Source organism: Trachypithecus francoisi, unplaced genomic scaffold (genome assembly GCF_009764315.1).
Source record: "Trachypithecus francoisi isolate TF-2019V2 unplaced genomic scaffold, Tfra_2.0 Lachesis_group6, whole genome shotgun sequence".
NCBI classification, from domain to species: domain Eukaryota; kingdom Metazoa; phylum Chordata; class Mammalia; order Primates; family Cercopithecidae; genus Trachypithecus; species Trachypithecus francoisi.
The window spans coordinates 1818792-1840950 of NW_022681471.1; the positions used below are offsets into that span (position 1 = coordinate 1818792).

General features: G+C 41.4%; 2 protein-coding genes across 2 annotated transcripts in view; one reads left to right on the top strand and one right to left on the bottom strand.

Annotated features, from left to right (window-relative positions):
- The window catches only part of LOC117078411 (E3 ubiquitin-protein ligase UHRF2-like), a 122601-nt gene extending 109697 nt beyond the window's left edge, over positions 1-12904 (top strand). Inside the window, exon 2 of the mRNA XM_033201979.1 lies at positions 12687-12904. Within this exon, the coding sequence (XP_033057870.1) occupies positions 12687-12904 (218 nt within the window). The remainder of the gene's footprint in view (positions 1-12686) is intronic.
- The window catches only part of AFF2 (AF4/FMR2 family member 2), a 504395-nt gene continuing 492738 nt past the window's right edge, over positions 10503-22159 (bottom strand). The window contains exons 19-20 of the mRNA XM_033200831.1: positions 18430-18620; positions 10503-14740 (exon numbers count right to left, since the gene is read on the bottom strand). Coding sequence (XP_033056722.1) covers positions 14619-14740; positions 18430-18620 — 313 coding nt within the window. The 3' untranslated portion in view covers positions 10503-14618. The remainder of the gene's footprint in view (positions 14741-18429; positions 18621-22159) is intronic.

A 22159-nucleotide genomic window follows, 5' to 3' on the forward strand; every position in this document is an offset into this window, starting at 1 on the left:
GGAGGCAGAGGTTGCAGTGAGCTGATATTGTGCCATTGTACTCCAGCCTGGGTGACAGAGCAAGACTCCATCTCAAATATATACATATAAAGTATATGTGTCACAGATTTAGAGGCTGGAAGTCTAAAATCAAAGCATCAGCAGGTTGGTTCCTTCTGAGAGCTGTAAAAGAAGGATGTGTTCTGGACCTCTCTCCTTAGCCTATAGATGGCCTTCTTCACATTTACATGGCCTTCTTCCTCTATGTGAGTCTGTCTCCAAATATCCCCTTTGTCTAAGAACACCAGCCATGTTGGATTAGCACTGAACTTAACAACTGTATTTTAACTTGATTACTTCTGAAAGACTCTTTCTCCAAATAAGATCATATTCTGAAGTACTATGAGTTAGGACTTTGACATGAATTCAACCCATAACTAGGCACAACTGACCCAAGGGCAGAAATTCTTCAGACTTCTTCATGGCAAACAGTTAGAACTTTTTTCCAGCTCAGAGCTAAGGAGAATGGCAGATCTTTTCCCAGCTGGCTCCTACAACTCTGCACATTCAAATCTTGTCAGCCTGTCCCTGGCAGGATTACAGCTGAGCTGTACAGCTCTGACACCAATGGCTACATGGAAGTCTCCTGGAGCTAGTGGAGGGCTGGATCACCTCAAGAGTGTGGAGCAGCTGGGTTCCAGCCTTTTGTCAGTACAGCGAGTGAGAGGTACTGTACCAGCTAGGGATGAGCACAAACGAAAGGCCTCAGACTCGGGTATTTCTAGATCAAGGCCTGCTTTCCTCTCCCTTCCCACCCACTCAATCCTCTCTCTACCCATCAGCTCCTACAGCAGGACAGAGAGGCAGAGGCTGGGCTAAGCCTTGGGATGTGCTCCTAAGGAGGATGGATTTAAGAGAACCCTCTAGGGCTGGAGACAGGCTAGGGGTTTCCTGAAAAGAAAAAGGATCTGCCTGTAGATCAGAGATTCCCCCATGACCAACAGGGGCAGAGTCGATTGCAAGGAAACAGCTCAGGAGAATATGCACACCTCAAGGGGAAGTGGCGGAACTAGGCAGGGACTATAGATGAAGGCCAAGAGAAATAAAGCTTGGCCCCATCAAGAGTCTGATGCTATGTGGGGAGCAGGGCTTAGGTCTTCCAGGAGTGCTTGGAAAGCAGGGTCCAGAAAAGGAAGTTGTCCTTGGCAAGCCCCCTGAGCAGGAAACCTTACATCGTCTTAGGGCAGCTGCAACTATAGTCAAAAGGAAAGAGGAGTCAGTCTGCACCTTGCCAATCAGGACATTGGGGCTCCTTGGGATGTGAGACATGTCAGAAGCCATTCTGCAATCCCTAGAGGGTAACAGAAGCAAACAGTGGGAATATATTCTTCCTTCTTCCTCATTGGCTGTCCTCTTTGAACTTCAGCTAATGCAATCTCTCTTTTTTTTTTTAATAATTCTTGCTGGCAAGTTCCCAGGGCAGATAATTCCTCATCAGCACATCATGAGCACCAAGGTGGTTATTTCCAAATTAATGGTTTGAAGCAAAATATGAACATTGTTAGTGAACTGGGGGCTGATAGATGGCAAAGGCACAGTGTCTAATAGCTAAGTGCAAATTTTGTGATGACAGCCACAAGATTTCAAAATAACAATAATTTGCATTTCTATAGCACCTTTCATCTGACTAATGAGCTTAACACAATTAATTCATTAATTTATAACACTCCCTTAAGCAGCACAGAAGTAAGGGTTGTTTGAATAATTTTCTGCTTGGAGAAACTAAGGCACAGAGAAAAGGATAGTATTGGTGGCAAGGCCATAGTTGAAGTAGCTCCAGGTCCATTGCTCTGGCAATAATGGGAAAGCAGAAGAGCCTTCTGTGCAGGATGTGAAATCTTCTTGCACCTAAGGGGAATGGTGTAGACATAAATCTGCGATGGCCCAAAAGATTCAGGCCCCCTGAGTGTGCGCAGGACCTGTGAAGATGATGAATGTCACTTGTGTGACTAGGTTGCATTATGTGGCAAAGGTGAAGGGATTTTGCAGAAGTACTTAAGGCCCCTCATCAGTTTAATTTGAGTTCATTAACACAGAGATTATTCTGGGTGGGTCTGAATTAGGGAAGATTTTGAAAGAGGGTCTAGAGGACGGGCCCCATCTTCTGTCGGTCTTGAGGAAGCAAGATAACCTGAGTTTCATGGCTGCCAAAAAATGAACTCTGCCAACAACCCGAGGAAGTGTAAAAGGAGACCCAGAGCTGCAGCTGATCACAGCTCTGACAAACACCTTGATTGCACCCTCGTGCGAACCTGAGTAGAGGACCCAGTTAAGCTGTGCCCAGACTCCTGACCTACCGAAACTGAGAGGTCATAAACGCGTACATTGTTTTAAGCCTCTAAGTTTGTGATACTTTGTTACCCAACAATAGAAGCTAACATAAGACATCGCCTGTACCTTGCAGATGATGTGTTTTGTGTTCTGAGCTGATTAAAAGACTGGGATTCAACTGGATAGTCAAATATAAATCTGAAATCCCAAATGGAAGAAACTTTTTTCTCAGTCATCTTGTATTCAGATGTGCCCTAAACAATGCTGTCTCTCTTAAAGAGCCTTTATTTCACTCAAAGACTTGATGGAATCATGGGACACGAGTGCATGTCTCCCTAGAGCTTAGATGCAAATCTAGGCCTCCTGTCTGCCCCAAACTAAGGGTTATAATCTGAGAAGGCACTGGCATGGCTTACTTCATAAGGGACTACAACTCACACTTGACAGTTTAGTTAGCAAAGATTGTGATTATTTTGTGGGTGGCTATTTCTATTAGTAACCAATCCACAGGGATTTTAAGGATATTCTGGGATCCTTGTACACCATGGGTTTTGAATATGAGTTCCCAAGCCCTAATGTCCAATGGCTTTTGAATGACCTTTGATTATCTACCAAAGATAAGCTATGGGCCCAGAAATTCGGCCATATTCAAGGATCCATTCCACCACTGCCAGACATTGGTGGGGATGGGGGGTAAGGTGTACAGCCCTGGATGAAGGAGCTTTGGCTAGAAAGTGGATTCTTAGTTCTGACTGCTGATGAGAATCACTTGGAAAACTTTACAAACTACCCATTTACGGAAGTTGAGGGTTGGAGGTAGAGAGTAGTATCCAAATCAACTAGATCAGAATTTCTGGGATGGGCTCCCAGAATTAGTAAGATTTAAAGCTCAGCCAAGGTGAAGGTACTCTGTGCCAGAGTGTGAGAGATAAGCTGGGCCTAAAGTCCAGAGCAAGGCACACCAACAGGGCACTGGAGGTGTTTGGGCTACACTTTGAAGGAGATGGCTTTGCAGGATTTGGCCGGCTTCTTTACTGCAAACTTTTTTATCAGCAAGGTCTTTGTGATCTGTATCTTTTGCTGACCTGCTGTCTCATCCTGTGACTAAGAATGACTTATCCTCCTGGGAATGCAACCCAGTAGGTCTCAGCCTTATTTCACCTAGGCCCTATTCAAGATGGAGCCGCTCTGGTTCAAACGCCTCTGACAGGAAGATCACTTGATCCCAGGAGGTGGAGGTTGCAATGAGCTGTTATTATGCCACTGCACTCCAGCTTGGGCAACAGAATGATACCCTGTCTTAAATAAACAAACAAATAGCTCTGCCAATCCAAGGCCTGATCTTTATCTCAGCTAGAGTGACAGCCAGGAAGGTGGTGCCATCTCTTCTTCTATTTGTTACTTCCAAGACTAAGAGGCTCCACCTCACCAAACTTTTTCTGAGTTGCTGACTCCTCCTGTGCCCTGGTCTGTCTTCACAGGAAAAGGTGTTTCTGGAAGATTGGCCCAATGCCTTTCCTTTAGTGACCTCTGGAAAGACTGAGAGGAAATCACTTCCTGAGGGCCTGTGGTCCTTCTTTACTTCTGTTTCTAAAATGAAAATAATATATGTTATAGAATCAATAGCATTATTAATAATAACAAGTAGTAGAGGGTAGTGGTTAAGATTAAAGCCTTTGGGGCCACATTGGGGTCACACACCTGGCTGTGTGACTTCAGGAAAGTTGTTTTTCTGAAGACCTCTTTGTGTCTCCATGTCGTCATCTATACAACAGAGATATGCTAGTACCCATCTCACAGGGCTTTTAAAAGAATTACATGCATTAATATATAAGAAAGTGCTAAAACAGTGCCTGGCCAGTAGTGCCTTACTGGTTGTAAATGTCACAAAAGCTAATCAATTAGCATAATCCCAGCACTCTTAATTTTTAAAAATGTCATTCTGCATATTTCCTCTAAGTTCTTCTCTGCATGTGTGCATACTTTTACCTAGGCGTGGTCATCATTTATGGTAGCTGCTTGCTTTGAGAGAAGCAGAAAACAACTTGGTTGCTTGAGAACACATTTATAATCCATTTAGTTCTATTTATTCAGCTCAAATATTTTCCCATCATCTCACAATAAAAATATTCATATTTACAGATATTGTGGCCTTTCCATTTTGTAAAGGATTTGGAATTCTTAGTGGTGGTATTTTAACTATCAGTTTTAATCACATTTAGCTATATTTGTGCTCACACTTGGACTATGATAATGATTATGATTATGATTATGCAGAGTCAAAATATCTGGTCAAGCCAAGTGTAGTTCATTTTTTTCACAGGAAATCCAGCCAAGTTGTTAATGTTGCGTTTACTGACAGGTGTTTTGTGCCGTGTAGTCTTAGCATTGCAATTCCTCACTTTACATAGCCAGAGAATACATTTCATGTAAATGAAATTTCTAGATACCTGAAACCTATCCTTTAACTGTCCAGAAAATCCTTAACATCTTGAAGGAAACAGTTCCTAAATATATGACATGAGTTTCTGTGTTAGTTAAGGTATACTTAAACTTTTCCTGATGACTTTCAGACATTATTGTGACCCAAAATTATTGCTTGTGCTGTCCTCCCAGGGCTACTGGCGGCATACCCCTGCAGTAAATGGCCATTGCCAGCTGTGTTTTTAAGTTTTCAGTCTAGTTTTATAATTCTCTCTCTTTTGTCAGCATCTACTAGTTATAACTTTATACTTTGCAAGCTTTTTGTGCTGTGTACCGGGAATCCAGATAACTAAATATTTTGTAATTTTCTCTTAAATGGGCTTTGAATGATGGTTCAAGGGTCTCTCTTATAAAATGAATTGGCTTTGTGAGAGTTATTTTCTTTATGGCTGTCAGTTTTATGGCTGTTGATGTAAGCGGGGGCACTGGCTATGTACTGTAATGTGGAAGAGTTGATAACAAGGGACTATGGCTTGGAAAGTCTCTAAGCAGAATGATCTACATGTCTAAAATGAGATTTTCATAAAAATTTTATTTTGCATTTTTAAATAATTCAATGCATTGGCAGTATAGTTAATGCCTCTATGAGAGAAACCAACGCACCAGCTCAGCCAATATCATTTTTACAGAGACATCTTGTTGGAAAACAACAAAACCACATTAAAATGTTTGTACACAGAGTTACTGTACTGAGAACAAAGCACCAACAAAATGCTTGTGCGCCACACATTTGAAATGCAAAGCCACACAGGCAGATATAGTTTTATACACATAAAGCACATGAAACCAGCTTTTAAAAACCAGATAACATTTCATTAATTGATTGATGTTAGAACAGTTTACCCTGGTCTGTACAGGAATTGGAACTTACTGAAATTCTGACAAGACGAGCATGCTTGTTAAGAACAGTGACAGTTGGTGGATCTGCAATGAGCATGAATATTGGAAATCTGCACCCAAGAAAAGGTGGTTCAGAAGACTAATTGGATTCTCATAAAGCCAAGGGGGCACTTTCTGAATGGTCATCACAATGTACTGGCCACCTGGGGTGCTCCTGGGGAAGAAAGGGTCTTCCTTTGGGGACAGGACGTCAGGAAGTTTTCTTCTTAGGAGCCAGGCAGGCTGTTCCTGATGGTTCTGCTCCTCTACTTACTTGGGAGGGAGCATAGGCCAGGCATGGGCCCAAGGGTTTTGGACTGCAGCTTGGAGCAAGTCAACTTCAACACTGAGGGCTCAACTCAGCTCATGTTGCTGCAGCTGAGGTGGCCTTCATCTTTTCCCTCTCATGCATCTTGACCTACAATTTCCTCTTGAAAACTCAATTGGATTTGAACAGAGCTTTTTCCATCACGAAGGCTGGTGGAATCCGTTTAATTGAACCATGATATTATGACCAAAGCTTCCAAGAGGAAAGGAATTTTCATTTCAAATCACTGCCTTCATATAGTAATGTAACCAGGGCTTCCTGGAACTGTAAAATAATGTTTTTCAAGAAGGGAAAGCTAAAATCCCATGAAGGACAGCAAGCTAGACATGTTGCACATGCAGGGACACACACACACACGTGCGTGCGCACACATACACACACACACTGATGATGTGTACTCTTTGTGCAGTTAGGCTTGCCACAATGGTCCAGTGGCATGGTGTTGGTGAGCATCCCCACACACAAAGCATATGATGACAATTAAATTCCCATTTGTATCCCAGTTACTCAATAAATATTTTCCATGACACTTAAATATACAAAATTTCTGTTTAAAATACGCATGAAAATGTCTTTTTTTTTCCAGGAAGAAGAGAAAGGTTATAGAGTCACATCTTCATTTACAACCTGTTGGGATTATCTTTCTGATTCTTATATACAGGCTAATGGGAATGTTAGGAAATACTTCATATGAGCACATGAGACGTGAATGTGCCTGTTAGATACAAAGCAAACACACACACTATAGACCAGGCAGAAGACACCCCTGACAACTCGCAGAGGTATTTTGCAAGTCTCAGTCAATTTACTTACTGGAAAAACAGGTGGAGTCATTTGTTAACTGCGTTAGGTCTCAGAGGATATTATCAAAGTGCCCTTTTGCAAAAACTATCTCTATCCTTTTCATTTATCACCGTGGGTTGTGAAAGGGCCCAATGAACGTGGAGCATTCTTTGAAAACCCATCGATGTTTGCCCAGATTTCATTCCTAGCATATAGCCTGGTCTAATGCAGATTTATCAAAGACTCCATATTTCAATATTTTAATGAGGGGTGATGGATAGAGGGAAGGAGGAAAGAAAAGAGAGAAAGAGAGAGAGAGAGAGAGAGAGAGAGAGAGAGAGAGAGACCATTGCAATCAAAATATTTCTTCAGTCCAATAATAACAAACCCCCATCCAAAAATAATGGAAAAAGAAAAGGAGAAATGAAAAAAAAAGATGAACCTAAAAAGTCTTGACTGAAGTACTCTGGGAAATTTTTTGAAGAGGGTTTTTTTCATATTTATAATGGTTACAGAAACATCTGAAGATGTTTGCCATTGCCAGGCCTCCAACTAAAGTTCATTGAAAAATCCTGATATAACACTGTCTCGTCTGCCTGCAACCACTCCACTTGCTCCAAAATTATGTAGTAAAGGTCAAAACACTGCTCCACAAAGTTATACAATTGGACAAATGAATTAAACAGACTAATATTTATACTGCCATGTAATAATGCAGTTATATTATCACGATTTCATAATACAGCATGCCTTTCCAGGGGGCATGTTTTAAATCAGGACACATCTATTTTTATTAATCTGTTATGTTTTAAAAGCATGAACAAGTACAATTCAGAAGCTCACATTTAATTTCACTATTTGTTTGGAAAGAGAAAGAACACTAGCAGGAAAGCAAAAGCCAGAGCCAGAGAGAGAAAGACAAGTAACAACAACCATCACAGCCACAGATACAACCACTACCACCACCAGAAAAGAAACCAGTCTCTTCTTTGCAGGATCCAAAGAATATGTCACTCATCTAACGAAGTGGGCAAAGGGGGAGAATTTTAGGTATCTCCTGATCCCAAAGAGGATTCTGAGCATGGTATCTCTAAAAGGCTCACTACTGACATTCATTTTATCAAAGACAACACTACAGCAAACGATCTTCAGAAACACTACTCAGAGTAGGAATAGAAACAGCAATTGTAATACTGAGTAAATGTGAGGGATTTTATCTCAGATATTTCTCTTTCTAAAATATCCAGTAAGTAGAATCATCCAGGAAGAAAATTAAGTATTTGACAAATTGTCTTGAGACGGAATCAATCTCATTTGTAAAATGTATGGGTGAATATGATTGATTACTGAGGGTGGTGTTAAAGTAGGGGATGCACTGGATGATGTTAAACACACTTCTAACTCTTTGTAGCTGTGAAAACTAGTCCACTGTCTGGTGTGGTGAAGGGGGTGCTCAGAGTCCCTGTGTAAGTGTAATGCCAATTAAACCAGATCCAGATGTTACCATTTCCCAGTAAGGACAAATGTTGTAGCAATACCATGAAAGAATAGACTTCCAGTCCCTGTTATTGTGCCAGCTACAAAAAGAATTGCAGAGGCAAAAGACAGAAGGGCCAGAAAGAGCGAGTAAGACATGGATCTCCTACAGGGCTAACATTCAACCATGGATACAGGCCCAGACAGAAAATGGAAATGTTTAAAAAAAAGATTTTAGAACAAGTTCTTCAGTCTTTCCAGATACAAACCTCTTATTAACTGCGGAAGATGCACAGGACCAGGAGAATTAATTCTTTGAGATTTTCTATTCTACTTTCAAGATGATTTATGTGTGGAGACCTAATTTAAAAAGTGTATGTGTGAGTGAGTTTGTGTGTGTGTGTGTGTGTGTGTGTGTATTTAATGAAAGTCTCATTATATACTTTAGTTTATGCCTTCTTGTTACTGAGCTTAGTTTTCTTTGTACTGGGTGGAAAAGAGAATTATTTTGGTTTGGATGATTGTTTCTGACTATTAGTCATGTAATTGATACAGAGATATTCTGGTTTGAATTCAGAGCTAAAACAGTAAGTAGATACTTTTAACTAAAAGCAAATGTTAACAAAAAACTTAGATTCCCTAATAACTAAAGTAAAAAATCTTATGAACAACAATGTGAAGATGGGAGAATTACTGAGTTTCCATGTCACATAAAAGAAAAACACAGTAAATTCTGGATTGGGCTATTCTCCATAGAGTTCCATAAATACTTTATCCTAGTTACATGTGAAAGTTACAAATAGCACTTGTAAATCAAAATAATGATGATAATAATAAAAAAATAAAAAACACTTATCTTTTTAAAAAATCAATCATGAGGGTTTTCTAAGTGCCCATTTTACCTATGAGATATGGAAGATGATGAAACCATCTCCATTGATCCATCTCTCCTTTCAGCTCAGGAGGGCTTCATTCTTCTCAACTATTCTCCTGCTTAAAACCTAGGCTTCCAGGGCAGCCCATACCTCTAGGGCCTTATCATGAGCTTTCTACATTCACACATTGATTCATATCTTAAAACTATGTAACTGTTTTAGTCATTGAAGTGTGTGTGTAAGGGTGAGTTTGTGTGTGTGTCTGTGTGTGTCCACATGAACACATATATGAAATATGAACCTTCTTTGACTGGCTGCATCCAGTAGTGTGTTGAGGCATTTTTGCCCAGGCTTGCAAGAGTCAACTGTGTGCATCTCTTTCCAACCATGTGTTCAGTGACATCACAGTTGGTAGCTTAAAGTCATCTAAAGTGGTAGTATTTATGCCACGGAAATTGGCAAATGGTGCAAACCAGGTGCTTTCTATTCTCAGTGAGCTGGTTGTTAAACATTTTACCACCACACTACTGGTTGCATGCTAGGCTGACAAAATGAGAAGCTAGCTCTTGGTCTGGGCAACACAGCATTAACTTAGCCTTGTTGGAGTGTCGCCAATTTTGCTTACTGTCTAGGGTCTCCTTTCCCCCCAATTTCATGAACACTGCAGAACCACAAGAGGGCATGAGCATCTGGGGTACATTTGACTACCCATTGTCACTACATTGGGCTCTATTCTCAGAGACACTTCTATTTCGTAGCCACATGAGTGATGCAGGGCAAAACCAAAAAGGTAAAGCATCTGAAATTCCCTCCGGATATGACAGCTGGCTTCCTGCTGCAGAGACTGGAGAACAATGAGTTCCCCAATAGGAACAAGCTATTCCCAGCTGAAAGCATCAGCTGGGGCATTCTTCAGGAGGCTTCCCACAGCTGGTCTGCATGCTGCTGCTCACCAGCCAACTGCTGGCAGGCAGGCGAACTTGAGCTTGCCACTGCAGCATCTTGTCAGGGGCCTGGAAGCAGGCTTCCTTCACTTCCCCCTTCCCTCCTCAAAGTCTGATACAAATCAAAGAGCCAACAAAATTGAGGTCACTGGCAAAAGAGTTTGAAATTTTGAATGATTTTTATTAAACACCATTAGTCTACACTGCACAGTTAATGAAACAGCAAAGCTCCAATCTCTTAGAAGAATGATGACTGATCATGGATCTAAAAAGCAGTTCAGTGTCCCCTAACGCAATGTGAGCACTATGAATAATTCTTTAACATCTCATGTCAGAAGCAAAGAGGGGCAAGAACTGCAATCTGGCTTTGTGGGGCTTCCCCACCCTCCACCCCCACCCCCACCCCCTTTCCGCCCTCCCCACAATGCAATTTTCTTTTAGCTGGTAGATTACAGAGTAAAATGTGATGATTTTGGCAAAGAGGGCTTCTATATTTCTGAGGAGGAGGATGGAAAGAGAATTAATACTTTTTCCTTCACCAAAAATATCAGATGGTAGGATTAATGTCTGACACTGGCCTATCTGATTAGTCTCCCGCCGGGGTAAATGCTGATTATCAATACACAGATGCCACTTCTGTTGTTGGAGTCTACTAACACTAAAGAGAAAATGAATCAGATTTTAATTATGAGAATAAGGCTGTGCGAGTGAAAATGATAAACAACAACAACAACGATGAAGAATTTAGTCTGCCAGTTGTGTAACAGAACACTGACAACTGGCTCAATATTTTTTCCCCACAGAATTAAATTTGGGGGCCCTGAATTGACCCATTCATTTGATACTGTGTAGCTGTATCATCTTGCCACACATTTTTCTCAATGGGGATAGTGATGCTTCTCTAAGCAAGCAGTTCATTGCTTTACTGAGTAGTCTTACCCAGTGATCCAGTTTGGTTTTCCCACCTGCCAACTCATGCAGGTGAATTTTATCATGTCTGTTGAGAAGTATGTGAGGGCCTCACCCTCACAACTCAATTGATTCTGCCTTCAAAAATACTTTCCAACCTCAAACTCCAACTTCAACCTCCGGGATGCAAATTTGCATAAAACAGAATCCAAATTAGATATCTTTGGTAAAGATATGCTAGAAGAAGTATCTTTCCAATGCAGACAAAATCTAATGCATTTAGTGATGTAATGTCCAAATTAAAATTCATCCATTCGGAAATTCAACAAAACATATTTTAGGCAATGGTTTCTAATTTTGCAACTTGCTTATTGCCTGAAGATTTTGATCTTTTCATTTCCTTACATGGAAAATAAAAAGGCATCCCGACCTTAAGTCTTTTAAAAGTAGTAGCAGCTAGTCTGCTTTTCCAATTATGTCATCCAAATATAAAACTACTAGTATTTTCCCAATGAGATTATTAAGTAATTAACAGTCTACAGGCTGGCTAACAACATGCTTACAGCTAAATTCTACCCGGAGGACCACACTAGTAAACCCTTTTCAAAGTAATCCTACCTACCAAACTCAGACAGTTATATGACAAAACCACTAAAAATCCAAAGTTAATTAAAAATACAGAGCCAAGTCAACATCATAACACAAGCTTGTCAAACTCTCTGTGGTTGGAGCTTGGGTGACAAGTGAAGGCGTAGTGGTGGCCCTATCTGGGTCAAGTTGCAGGGCTGAGATCTTTTGCTGTCCTTGCTCAGATGGAGCTTCCTTTTACTCTGCCCTCTACTCTAACCTCCATGTGCTTATTTAAGTGTGTCTCACTAAGCCTCCATCAAGATCTAGAGGCACGATCTCTCACTGCCATCCACATGTCTCATATCCCTCCCACAAACTGCTATGCTGAAGAGATTCATTTGACGGAATATCTCCATCCCTTAGTCCCTCAAATAGCTGCGCACCTACGACACGCATCACCATTTACACTGTGATGAATAGAGCAACTATAAAACAGCAACAATCCTTAATCATCAAACCGAAAGATGTCTTATCTCAAGGGATAGGAAGGTAATTCATCCTCCATGTTTAATTAGTTCCTAAGCTGCTTTATAAATGAGTCTACTACATAATCAAGTGGTGATCCAGAGCTCGACTGTCAGATTTGGTCACTGTGCTGCCAACTTGGCACATATTTTACACTCAGTCACCAGAGATGACAGAGAATCCTCTTGCCTCCCTGTTGTATGTAAGTAGATATAACAAGTCACTGAAACTAGAACTACAAGTCTTTCATCCATGAGGCAATATGCTTGTTTCTCTGGGAAACTGCCCCAACATTCTAACGTCTAGTTTCTGGATGTGGGATTTCAAGAATCTACTCCTAAGTCCATAATGTAGGTCTAGGATTGTGGTTTAGGTTGAACTTACAAGTCAAGCCAGTGGGCTTCATTATATAGTAATAGCCAAGCACTCTACCTGGTAAACCATGATAAAGAGAGAACTTGAGTCACTGCAAAGTCATCAGCTTAATTTTTATATGTGACACCAACCTTGGATGTTCAGAGTCTTTAATGTTATCATTTTCCTCTTTTAAGAGGCTCAGAAAAGATTCTTTCAGGTTTCATTTTTTTGTGTGTGCATGCATAGGTGTCGTTGCTGAGACTGTAAACATAAAGCTCAACCACAGTGGGAGCATAAAAAGTGCTGGGTTCAGCTGCTGGGATGCTCCCATCAGCCATACTAACAACATGGCTTCAGCCATTGGAGTACAACTTCCACAGCCTTATACAACAAAGGGCCTTAAACTCAAAGATGACCAGAGCACAGCTCAAGTATGGCTGTTTTGCAACTGGGGATATATCTAACCTTGACAATGAGAGTGCAGAGTCATCACCTGCTGTTTCTATCATAGACCTGCATGGCTTACTTTAATAATCATACAAGTTTGCATCTTTCATGTGCATATCTATTATTATCTGGTCATAACTCAGTGAACAGAGTTTGATAACCCAGCATATTAAAGGCTACATGGAATTATATACCAGCAGGTAATTACCAGTAAGTAATGCATTGGATAGTGTTTACCACAAGTGTAAGAATCTTCTGGTGAGCTGGAACATCAAAAATGATATTTACATTGTGATGTTTAGGGACATAAAATGAGTGTAAAGTATCATGAGGGTGTAGTCACAACCAGTGAGAAATATGTCCAAATTAGGTGAATGGTTCCCAATGTTTAGGGCTCTTTCAAAGCATCTCAGGGTGAAGCACTACCCCAAGACTCATTTTTAAAAAATAAAAGCTAACCACTATTTAGAGAGTTTGGAGTTTTCTTAGGAATTTTCATGGAAATGATTCATGATAATATGGACTTTAATATAATCAGTAATTGTAATTCAGTCAAAAGTTAATGAATGAGCCAAACAAAGGAAAAGGAAACACAGATAGAGAAAAAAGAAAGTGGAAAACAGAAACCCTATAAGAGAGAAAATGCGAATAATAATTGAGGAAGTCCAGATTTTCAAGCCACTAGGAAGAAAACTGTATATTATTACTTCTAGGTAGTGATAACTTGATTTTGATTTTTGTTTCCATAGATTTGAACAAAATACAATTTAAAAATCCTGCCAGTTATGGACCCACTTACCAACTGTGTAAATGTTGTTGTTGTAAAGGAGGCAGAGGTGTGAATTCCTTGTTGGACACTTTCCAGACCTCTCTTAACTCCCAACTCTAAGTCTAGAGTGTAGCATTTTGGCTACTAAAGCATGCATCAACCAAACTGTTCCTCAAAAGGAGGGCTTTGCACACAGAGAATCCCAGGTGAGGATTTACACTTCAAATAATAGAGTTGAAAAATACTGATGCCAGCTGATGCCTAAAACTTGTCAAAATAAATGTCACCCTTTCTTCTTATCATTAGAATTAACAACACAGGAATCAGGAAAGGGATGCTAGCAAGAAAGTCCTCTGGTTGTGTGGCATAGCATCTTTTTAAGAGTAGCATTGCTATGCTCATTTATTTTCTCAATACTCTTGATTTCATGATGTTGCTACATCTAACCAGTGGGTTTTGACAATGAAAATTCTCCCCTGAAGATTGAATCTGTGGGATACACAAAAGTTTAATGATAGATTCTGAAATATATTCTTTTCTGGGTATAAGAGTATAGTTTGGGGGATGGTCCCTTGTGTCTAAGTTCTCATGTCTATATGTAAGACCACTTGTTGCATTTCTCAGGAGCCTGTCTTTATCACAAGTGCTTCCCATTCTTTGTTTTGGGTAGTGTGGGCTTAAAACAATATTGTAGGGACTGTCATTCCATGAAGCACAAAAAGATGGTAGAATCTGAGGATTGCATATCAAATGCTAAAAATATGACTAATAAAACATACACTGCCCTTAAGTTGTAGTGTCAACTTACAATGACTTCTGTTTTTCACAGATAACAAAAGAAGCATAAAAACAAACATAACCAAAGAGAACTTTCCCCAATGAGTGGAGTTCCACCAGTGACCATCAGTGCGCTGGTAGAGGTAGAGTGATGGGTCGTGATGCTAGAGATAGGAGAACACCCACTACAACAAGTGGGCATCAATGCGTAGCCAACACAGTCCTTGGCGAACGTAGCGGACAAGATTGGTCATGCTGCTGTGCTGGGTCAGAGGCCCCATCAGGGTGTCCAGATCGCCAAAGAATTCTGAAAGGCAGAGCAGTTCTCAGTTAGGCCTTTATAGGATATCATGAAAATATGCACCACATTGAGAAGCTGCTTTCACACGACACTACAACCACATGGACAATGGAAATGTGATGCATTTGTCCATTCATTCATTTGACAAACATTTATAGAGTGCCTACTAGGAGACCAAAACTCCACAAGTTTATCAAGCCCCATTATTTTAATATTTAGGGAGCTCCAAAAACTCTGCAGCACGTAATAAATTTATGTTTTCATTGATTATACATTATATTTAGAAAAGGGTATTTCTACACAAAATTGTAGGGAGCCATGGTCTATCTAATGTCAAGCTGTTTGTCATTCAACGTGTTACTGAGTTGAAAATATCCTCTTTTCCTTTTGTCTAAATGAACCGAGTTTACTGAGTTTTCTTGGCATGGTCTAGACAAGGCCCATGAATCTGGGCATTATTAGTAGCCATCGGCCTCCACAGCTAAATAAACATCAAGGAGGAATTTGATTCTGTAAGTCTTCTTACCAATTTCATTGGGGATGGAAAATGGCCTGCAAGTATCTGTCACTTAACAATTTTTCCTGCCCCTGACCTAGGACATGAATGGTAAGAATGCCCAGCTGATTTCCCCTTGGTTCACTTAGGGAAGAGGGCAGCCCTGAGGCTACACTACTAACTAGCGTGACTGGAGTTTTGGAATGTCTGCCTTACGGGATAAAAGTACTATGTGGGAAAAACTATATGATCTCTAAAAACTTGCTAGGTGTTCCCTTTTCATGTATGAATTCATTTGCCTGGCACTTGGTTATAAGAGAGCTCTCTGGCAAAGGAAGCAGCCTCAGCTATGTGCTGGCTGGCAGCAAGGAATCTGTGTCAGGGGGTGGGGTGAGGGGATGGGACTGGAGACTGCCCTAACATGCGATGCTCTCCTGCCTTCTTGGAAAGTGATTTCCATGCATGGGTTACATGTGCTTGATTGCTTAGGAGATGGAATTTCATCAAACAATGCGTTTATTCCTTATGTTATAAATAACATATGGGATCCTTCTCTAGGTGCCAACCTCATTTGATTATATGATACTTTTTAACCTGTACTATGCAATACAAATAATTTATTCTGCTAAAAGAGTAAATTATTTCTGGCATCGAAAATATTTTCCTATGTAATACAGTATTAAGGAAAATATTTAAGGACCTAGTCATTGTTGAATGAATGTGAGCCTCATATGAGCCAGGATGTTCCCTGGGTATTCTGTACAAAGCTCTCTGTGGCTTTCTTAATTAGACACTATTTTAATAACTGCTCCAAATGAACAGTATAAGCAGCTGGGCAGGTAAGCTTCTAGACCAAAGGCCAGGGGGCAGCATAAGTGCCATTGGCTCGTTTCAGCACCAGAACCTTCTACAATAAGTCATCTGCAGCTGCATGGTGGGCAGTATGAGGCAGGAGTGGAGACCTTTCACTGGGAAAACCAACTTCACCCATCTCCACTGGGTAAAACACGTGCAAATACATGGTTGTCTCCAGTGCGATGTAGAGCTGCAACGAAAAGGGAAGCTCCGCAGTTATCTCACTTCTATATAGACAAGGTAGATGTGAATAGAATTCCCAAAGCTAAGTAGATCAGAAATGACAAGGCATGAAACTCAAGGCTTTGAGCAGAGGATTTCACACTAGTCCTCTCCCCAGTCCACTGAGAACCCCAATGACAGCATTAACAGGACATATTTTGTCTCTGCTCTCTCATAACCAAATGCAAGAATGACGGGGTTGTTTTCATTCAAAACGACACAGAGAATTTAGCAACTCTTTGACACACTGTGCTAATGACAAGATTAACATCAGTTCACCCTAACCTCAGCACAGCCAACACATTGCTCCTGGAAAGCTCTGAAGTTAATTTAGAAGGAAATACTTAACCAGATTTTGAAAATGGATGCAATGATAAAGGAAATCCATAAATATTGAACTGCCTTCCAGTTACTGATACAAAATAAGAGAGAAATAGTGGAGGCAGACATGCTAGACAAATCTTAAGATGTGTCCATCTTCACTTGTAATTCTAGAACCCCTGGATGAGTCTGGTTGTATAGGCCAGTTGTCTCTGAATTTCCAGAGGTGTAGAAAAGTAGACAATTTAATAATTATCCATTGCTCAGATAACTGGTTTGGGATTTCACCAAAGGTCTCTGAGGACCTGTCATTAATTTTGCTCTCTAGATGTGCAGTGTAGCCTATTGATTAAGAGATGAGACTCTGGAATCAGATACTTCTAGATTCCTGCTTCTAACAAGCAAGAGCTGTGATAACATGGGTGAGTTTCTTAATCTCATAGAGCTTCAGTTTCCTCATGTATGAAATAAGGACAAATGAGACAACAAATGATAAAGCAATAGTGCAGTTCCTGGCATATAGAAATTGCTGCACAAACCTGTGGAACCAATACATGCAGATACTCCCAGGAGTCAGTGTAAGCTTATAGCTGCATTGAGGGGTGAGGTCTCAAACCACGGAATGTGCTTTGTGAGCCACAAAATCTTTGAGTTATATAGATACATAATATTACGTAGTAAGGAAAGATAATAAATCTTTGTAGAATTTCTACCTTGAACTCCGAATTTTATACTAGGTGCTTTACACCTATTATTTAATTCATTCCCAGAGGGATGATAGATTCTCTATCATCCCTCTGGGAAGTTTCACCATCATCATCACCGTTATGTCCATTAGAGAGATGGAAGCTAGGAAGTAGCTCACAGATTTAATTAACTTGCCTAGGTTGCCCAGGTAATGCATGACCCAGGTAGGATTCAAACTTAAATGATTGGGTTGCAAAATCTGCATCCTTCCTATTCCAATAAGATAGTTTCCCCATGCTCAGCGATACAATAGTAATGGGTAGCCCACATTTGTCCCCACCTTGACTGGTGCGGAGCAGTCTGTGATTGCGGGGCCAGAATCAGCCAAGTCAAATGAACAGCTGGGACAAATGTGCAGTTTGATTTTACTTCCCACCTTCATTAGGATAGTGAGGCTTTGTTGTGATCCTCAATGACAGCTAAGGTCACAGATGTCAGCATGAGTCACCAAAGACCGCGGATTCACTCTGGTCAAGCAGGGTCCTCTTTGCATTTGTTTTGTAACAAAGTTCAAGTGTCATCACGAAAAGCACCCTGATTCTTCATCCCAGCCATCAGTGTGTGAAAAGTACTAGCTGAACTTTGGCCCTTGCTTCCAAATGCAAGCTGCGTTATTGTGTACTCAACTGGAGCTAGTAATTATAATGAAGGTTGAAGGCCTTAGTTCAACCTCACCTCTCAAAATAATAATAGTAATAATAATAATAATAATAATAACAGGAGCCAACGGGATCATAATTAATTTGTAAATCATTATTTTTGTCTTTGCTTCTGTTTCTCTGTGTTGATCCTTGTCAGTGAGTGAAATTCAAAACACATCACAGTTCAAATTAGTTTAAGCTTTAAAGGAGGACAAAACTCCAGGGCTTTTTCACTCTTCCAGGAATAACAGGTCACTGTGTCAGCCCTGAGCAAACTCTGTCTTCCCTTATCTAAGTCCTAGAAATCAGAGATACAGAAAGATATAAGGCCACCAAGTGCAACTAAAATCCTTTAAAGTGAAGTTAACTCCTTCATGGTCTGTGAGCTATATGGGTAGAACAGATGAGCATACCTTTGTTTTCTCTTGTCAGTTTATCGGCCATATCCCAGTGTTCATAGCCCCGTAACACATTGCTAGTGATGTTGACGTGGCTGGCAGCCATGTGGTGAATGCGCTGGGGAATGGTGACTGGGCCGTTGTTACAGTTCCCCATTGCGTTGATGGGGGAGACGTTGTTGAGAGACACTGGGGATGGAGTGTTCCTGGGGAGTGGAAAGAGACAGGCCTTGTTAGGCTGGTAGGAAAGAGTGACAGTGGGGTTCTAGGCCTCCCCCATCACGCTGGGATCTCATCAGAATGTCATTTGCCGGAGTGAAGTTTAGCATAGTGTACATATGTGAAGCCCCATCAGAGTGGAGCTTGTTCTCACATCCCACTGACTCTTCTCACAGTACATCTATAGCTTTTGTCAATGCAATAGCTTTTGTCAACACAATAGCTTTTTCCAGAGGCTCTAGTGGATACAGAGATTATTACCACCCCATACCTGCCTCATCTGACCAAGCTACCCAGAGCTACAGTGCCAGGCTATAGAATGAGGCCCACTCTTCTTCCTTTCTAACATTAAACACCAAAGTCTCCACTGCCTTTGACAGCCACCGAGGACTCCATGCACACCACTGCTTTTGTCTTCAAATACCAGAGAGGACTGGGTGGATATTTCTCCAGCATTAATTCTACCCATAAATATAGTTCTTCCTTTGAATACATATAACAAGTGTTGTGATGTTTCAGAGAAAGAAACAGCTCAGAGCTATGATGATTTCTCTACCTGCTGCTGGAATGGCTATCAGCAGTTAGAAAACACTTGATGTCCAATATTGGTCTATCATCAAAGTGTTTCGTGGAAACCACAATGTCAGTTTGCTCCAAATACAGTTACCACAATAAGCAAAGTACAATTCTTACAGCCCCCCAAGGAGCAGTATTTGGGAAGCTGGGAAAAGTAGTATTCTCTCTCTTTAGGATTCTTTAAGACATGCTACAGAGATGGGCTGTTAATTGTTGACTATTTACCTGCATGCTGATTTATAAAAAGAAGTCTTCAGAGTTTCCACTTCAGAGAGTGCTAGTGTTTAGACACACATTTTCATTACATTCTTTAATACAACAAGGAGTCACCTGCTGGCTGCATACAGCATGGGGGTCGTTTTTCCTCCAGGGCCCAGGGTTAGATCTGGCTACCTAAGGAACCTGAAGGCTTGCCCAGGAACAGTCACTAAAGCATGGGTGGCTTCCTGTGCGCAGGAGCAAGGTCTGTGTGCCCCTCTGCTTCTCTATCCTCCTCCAGTCACACTTTGAACATCTGCCCAGGCAAATGCATCAATTTATCAGGACAGAACACAATGAGTGAGTAAAAGAAATGGAGGGAAGATGTCTTCAGGGCTCCTTGAATCCGCATGTTTGAAAGAATCTCTTTCTTATTCCTCTGAACACACCTTATCACACAATCAAGTAACTCTGTCTCCTGCCCCACCCCCACCCCCTTACCAGTTGCTGTTGTTGGCAACTCTAGTTTTCCAGGGTGGCTCCCAGAACAGATGTGCACCCTGATGGGCAGCACATACAGATGATTTGGGGAAACAGCAATCGCAGCGTACCAAAATGCTGAAATGCTGCTGACTAGATCTGGGAACAATTACAACTGTAATGCTCTTGAGACTCACAGGCTGTGCCTACAGCTATAGGAGAGAGTTGGACCATTTCTGCAAACAGAGTCTATTTTCTGGTATGTTCTGGTCTGGTCTGAGGGAGCAAGTTCGTCCTCACACTTGTTCTGTGCTTGTCTGGTGTGAGTGGGTTCAAGAGTGTTCCTGCTATGTTTATAATTTCTGAGCTACTTCATTACTTCTTGATAGAAAGATTTATTCTTAAGGTAGAAGTGGGATGAGGAGATGTCCAAGCTAAGGGGTCTAGGCACAGAAGACAGTGAAATGACAAAAAGGCAGTGAAAGCTGGGTTTCTTTGTTGTGGCAGGTTGCAAAAGCTATTTCCTAGTCTTTTTCCCCAGTGGTAGTCATTAACTCTTAAATGTCAATTTATGGCAAGAAAGAAATACTTTCTCATTTGTAATTCTTAGAGAAAATGACAAAGCTGTCATGTGCCACAAATGTTGAAGGAAGTTAGAAAGACATGTGGCGTGTGCCTGTAGTTGCAGCTACTCGGGAGGCTGAAGCAAGAGGATCGCTTGAGCCCAGGAGATTGAGGCTACGGTGAGCCAAGATCGCACAACTGTGATCCAGCCTGGGAGTCAGAGCAAGGCTGTATTAAAAAAAAAAAAAAAAAAAAAAAGCCAGGCACAGTGGGTCATGCCTGTAATCCCAGTACTTTGGGAGGCCAAGCGGGGTGGATCACCTGAGGTCAGGAGTTCGAAAACGAGCCTGGCCAACATGGTGAAACCCTGTCTCTACTAAAAATACAAAAATTAGCTGGGTTTGGTGGCACACGCCTGTAGTCCCAGCTACTTGGGAGGCTGAAGCAGGGGAATCGCTTGATCTGAGGAGGCAGAGGTTGCAGTGAGCCGAGACACTGCACTCCAGCCTGGGTGACAGAGTGACACTCCATCTCCAAAAAAAAAAAAAAAAAGGGAAAGAGAGACCACATGGTTCAGGGAAAGAGGTACTGGAATCCCAGGAGATCTGGAGTCTAGCCCTGGCCCTGCCATAAAATTGCTGTGTGCCCCTGAGCATATCCCTTCTCCTTGCTTGGCCTTACTTTTCTTGACTGCAAGAAAAGGCGATGATTTCCAATCATGTCCAGGAGTCACAAGAGAAACCAAATCATCTCTCTTGACCACATACATCTTGAAAAGCCCTTTTTACTTTATCACACTGAAGTGCTATTGGGGACTTTTCCACTACTATTCTCTAATTTATTTATTTTAAATACTCAGTGGTGGAGGCAAGAAGAGCTAGGATAAGTGTCTGTTTTCAATGGTTACTGTTCTCACACTGGGCTCTAAGGTCTGACCTATTCTGAGGAGCATGTCTGCACACTACATTGTGCTCATTAAATGAAAAGCTGCCTAAGAAGTTGGGACTGTGGCTACGAGAGGGCTGATGCAGGGCCCACTCACTTCAGCGTGCTCTCCAACTCTGACTTAGCTCTCATCACTGCGTAGGGTTTCCCTTCCTGTTCTTTGCGTCTATCTACTTGCAGATCTCACCCTTTTCTCCATATTTCCATGACACATGCAAATGAGCATGCACACAGAAGCACATGCTTCCCACCACTTCCACCACTACCACCCTGGTCCAACCCACCATCCTCTCACCTCTAAGCCATACCCTGCCATGCTGTTCCTTGAACTTGTCAGGCGTGCTCCCTCCTGCTTCAGAGGCAGCTGCTATCCCTCTGCTTGGAAGAAACTCCTCCAGTATTGTTATGGCTTGCTCTACCATCATCCTTCTCTAACGTCCCTACTCAAGATTCAGCATGGTACCGCTGCTCCCTCCCCTATCCTCAGCAGCCCTTTTTGCCTGCCTTCCTTGTTTCAGTTTTCTCCATGACACTTCCCATCACCTAGTATGCCACATGTTTGTTGTTATCTTTTTCCTTCAACAGAATGTGACCTTGATGAGGGCAGTTTGTTTTGTTTTGTCTATTTCACTCTGTGCCATACTTCAGTATCTAGAACAGTGTCTGGCATATATGTTCTCAATGAACACCAGTTGAATAAATGAATGACTTGCTTCTATTCTTTATTTAGTATCTACTACATATAAAGTGCTCTGAAAGGTAG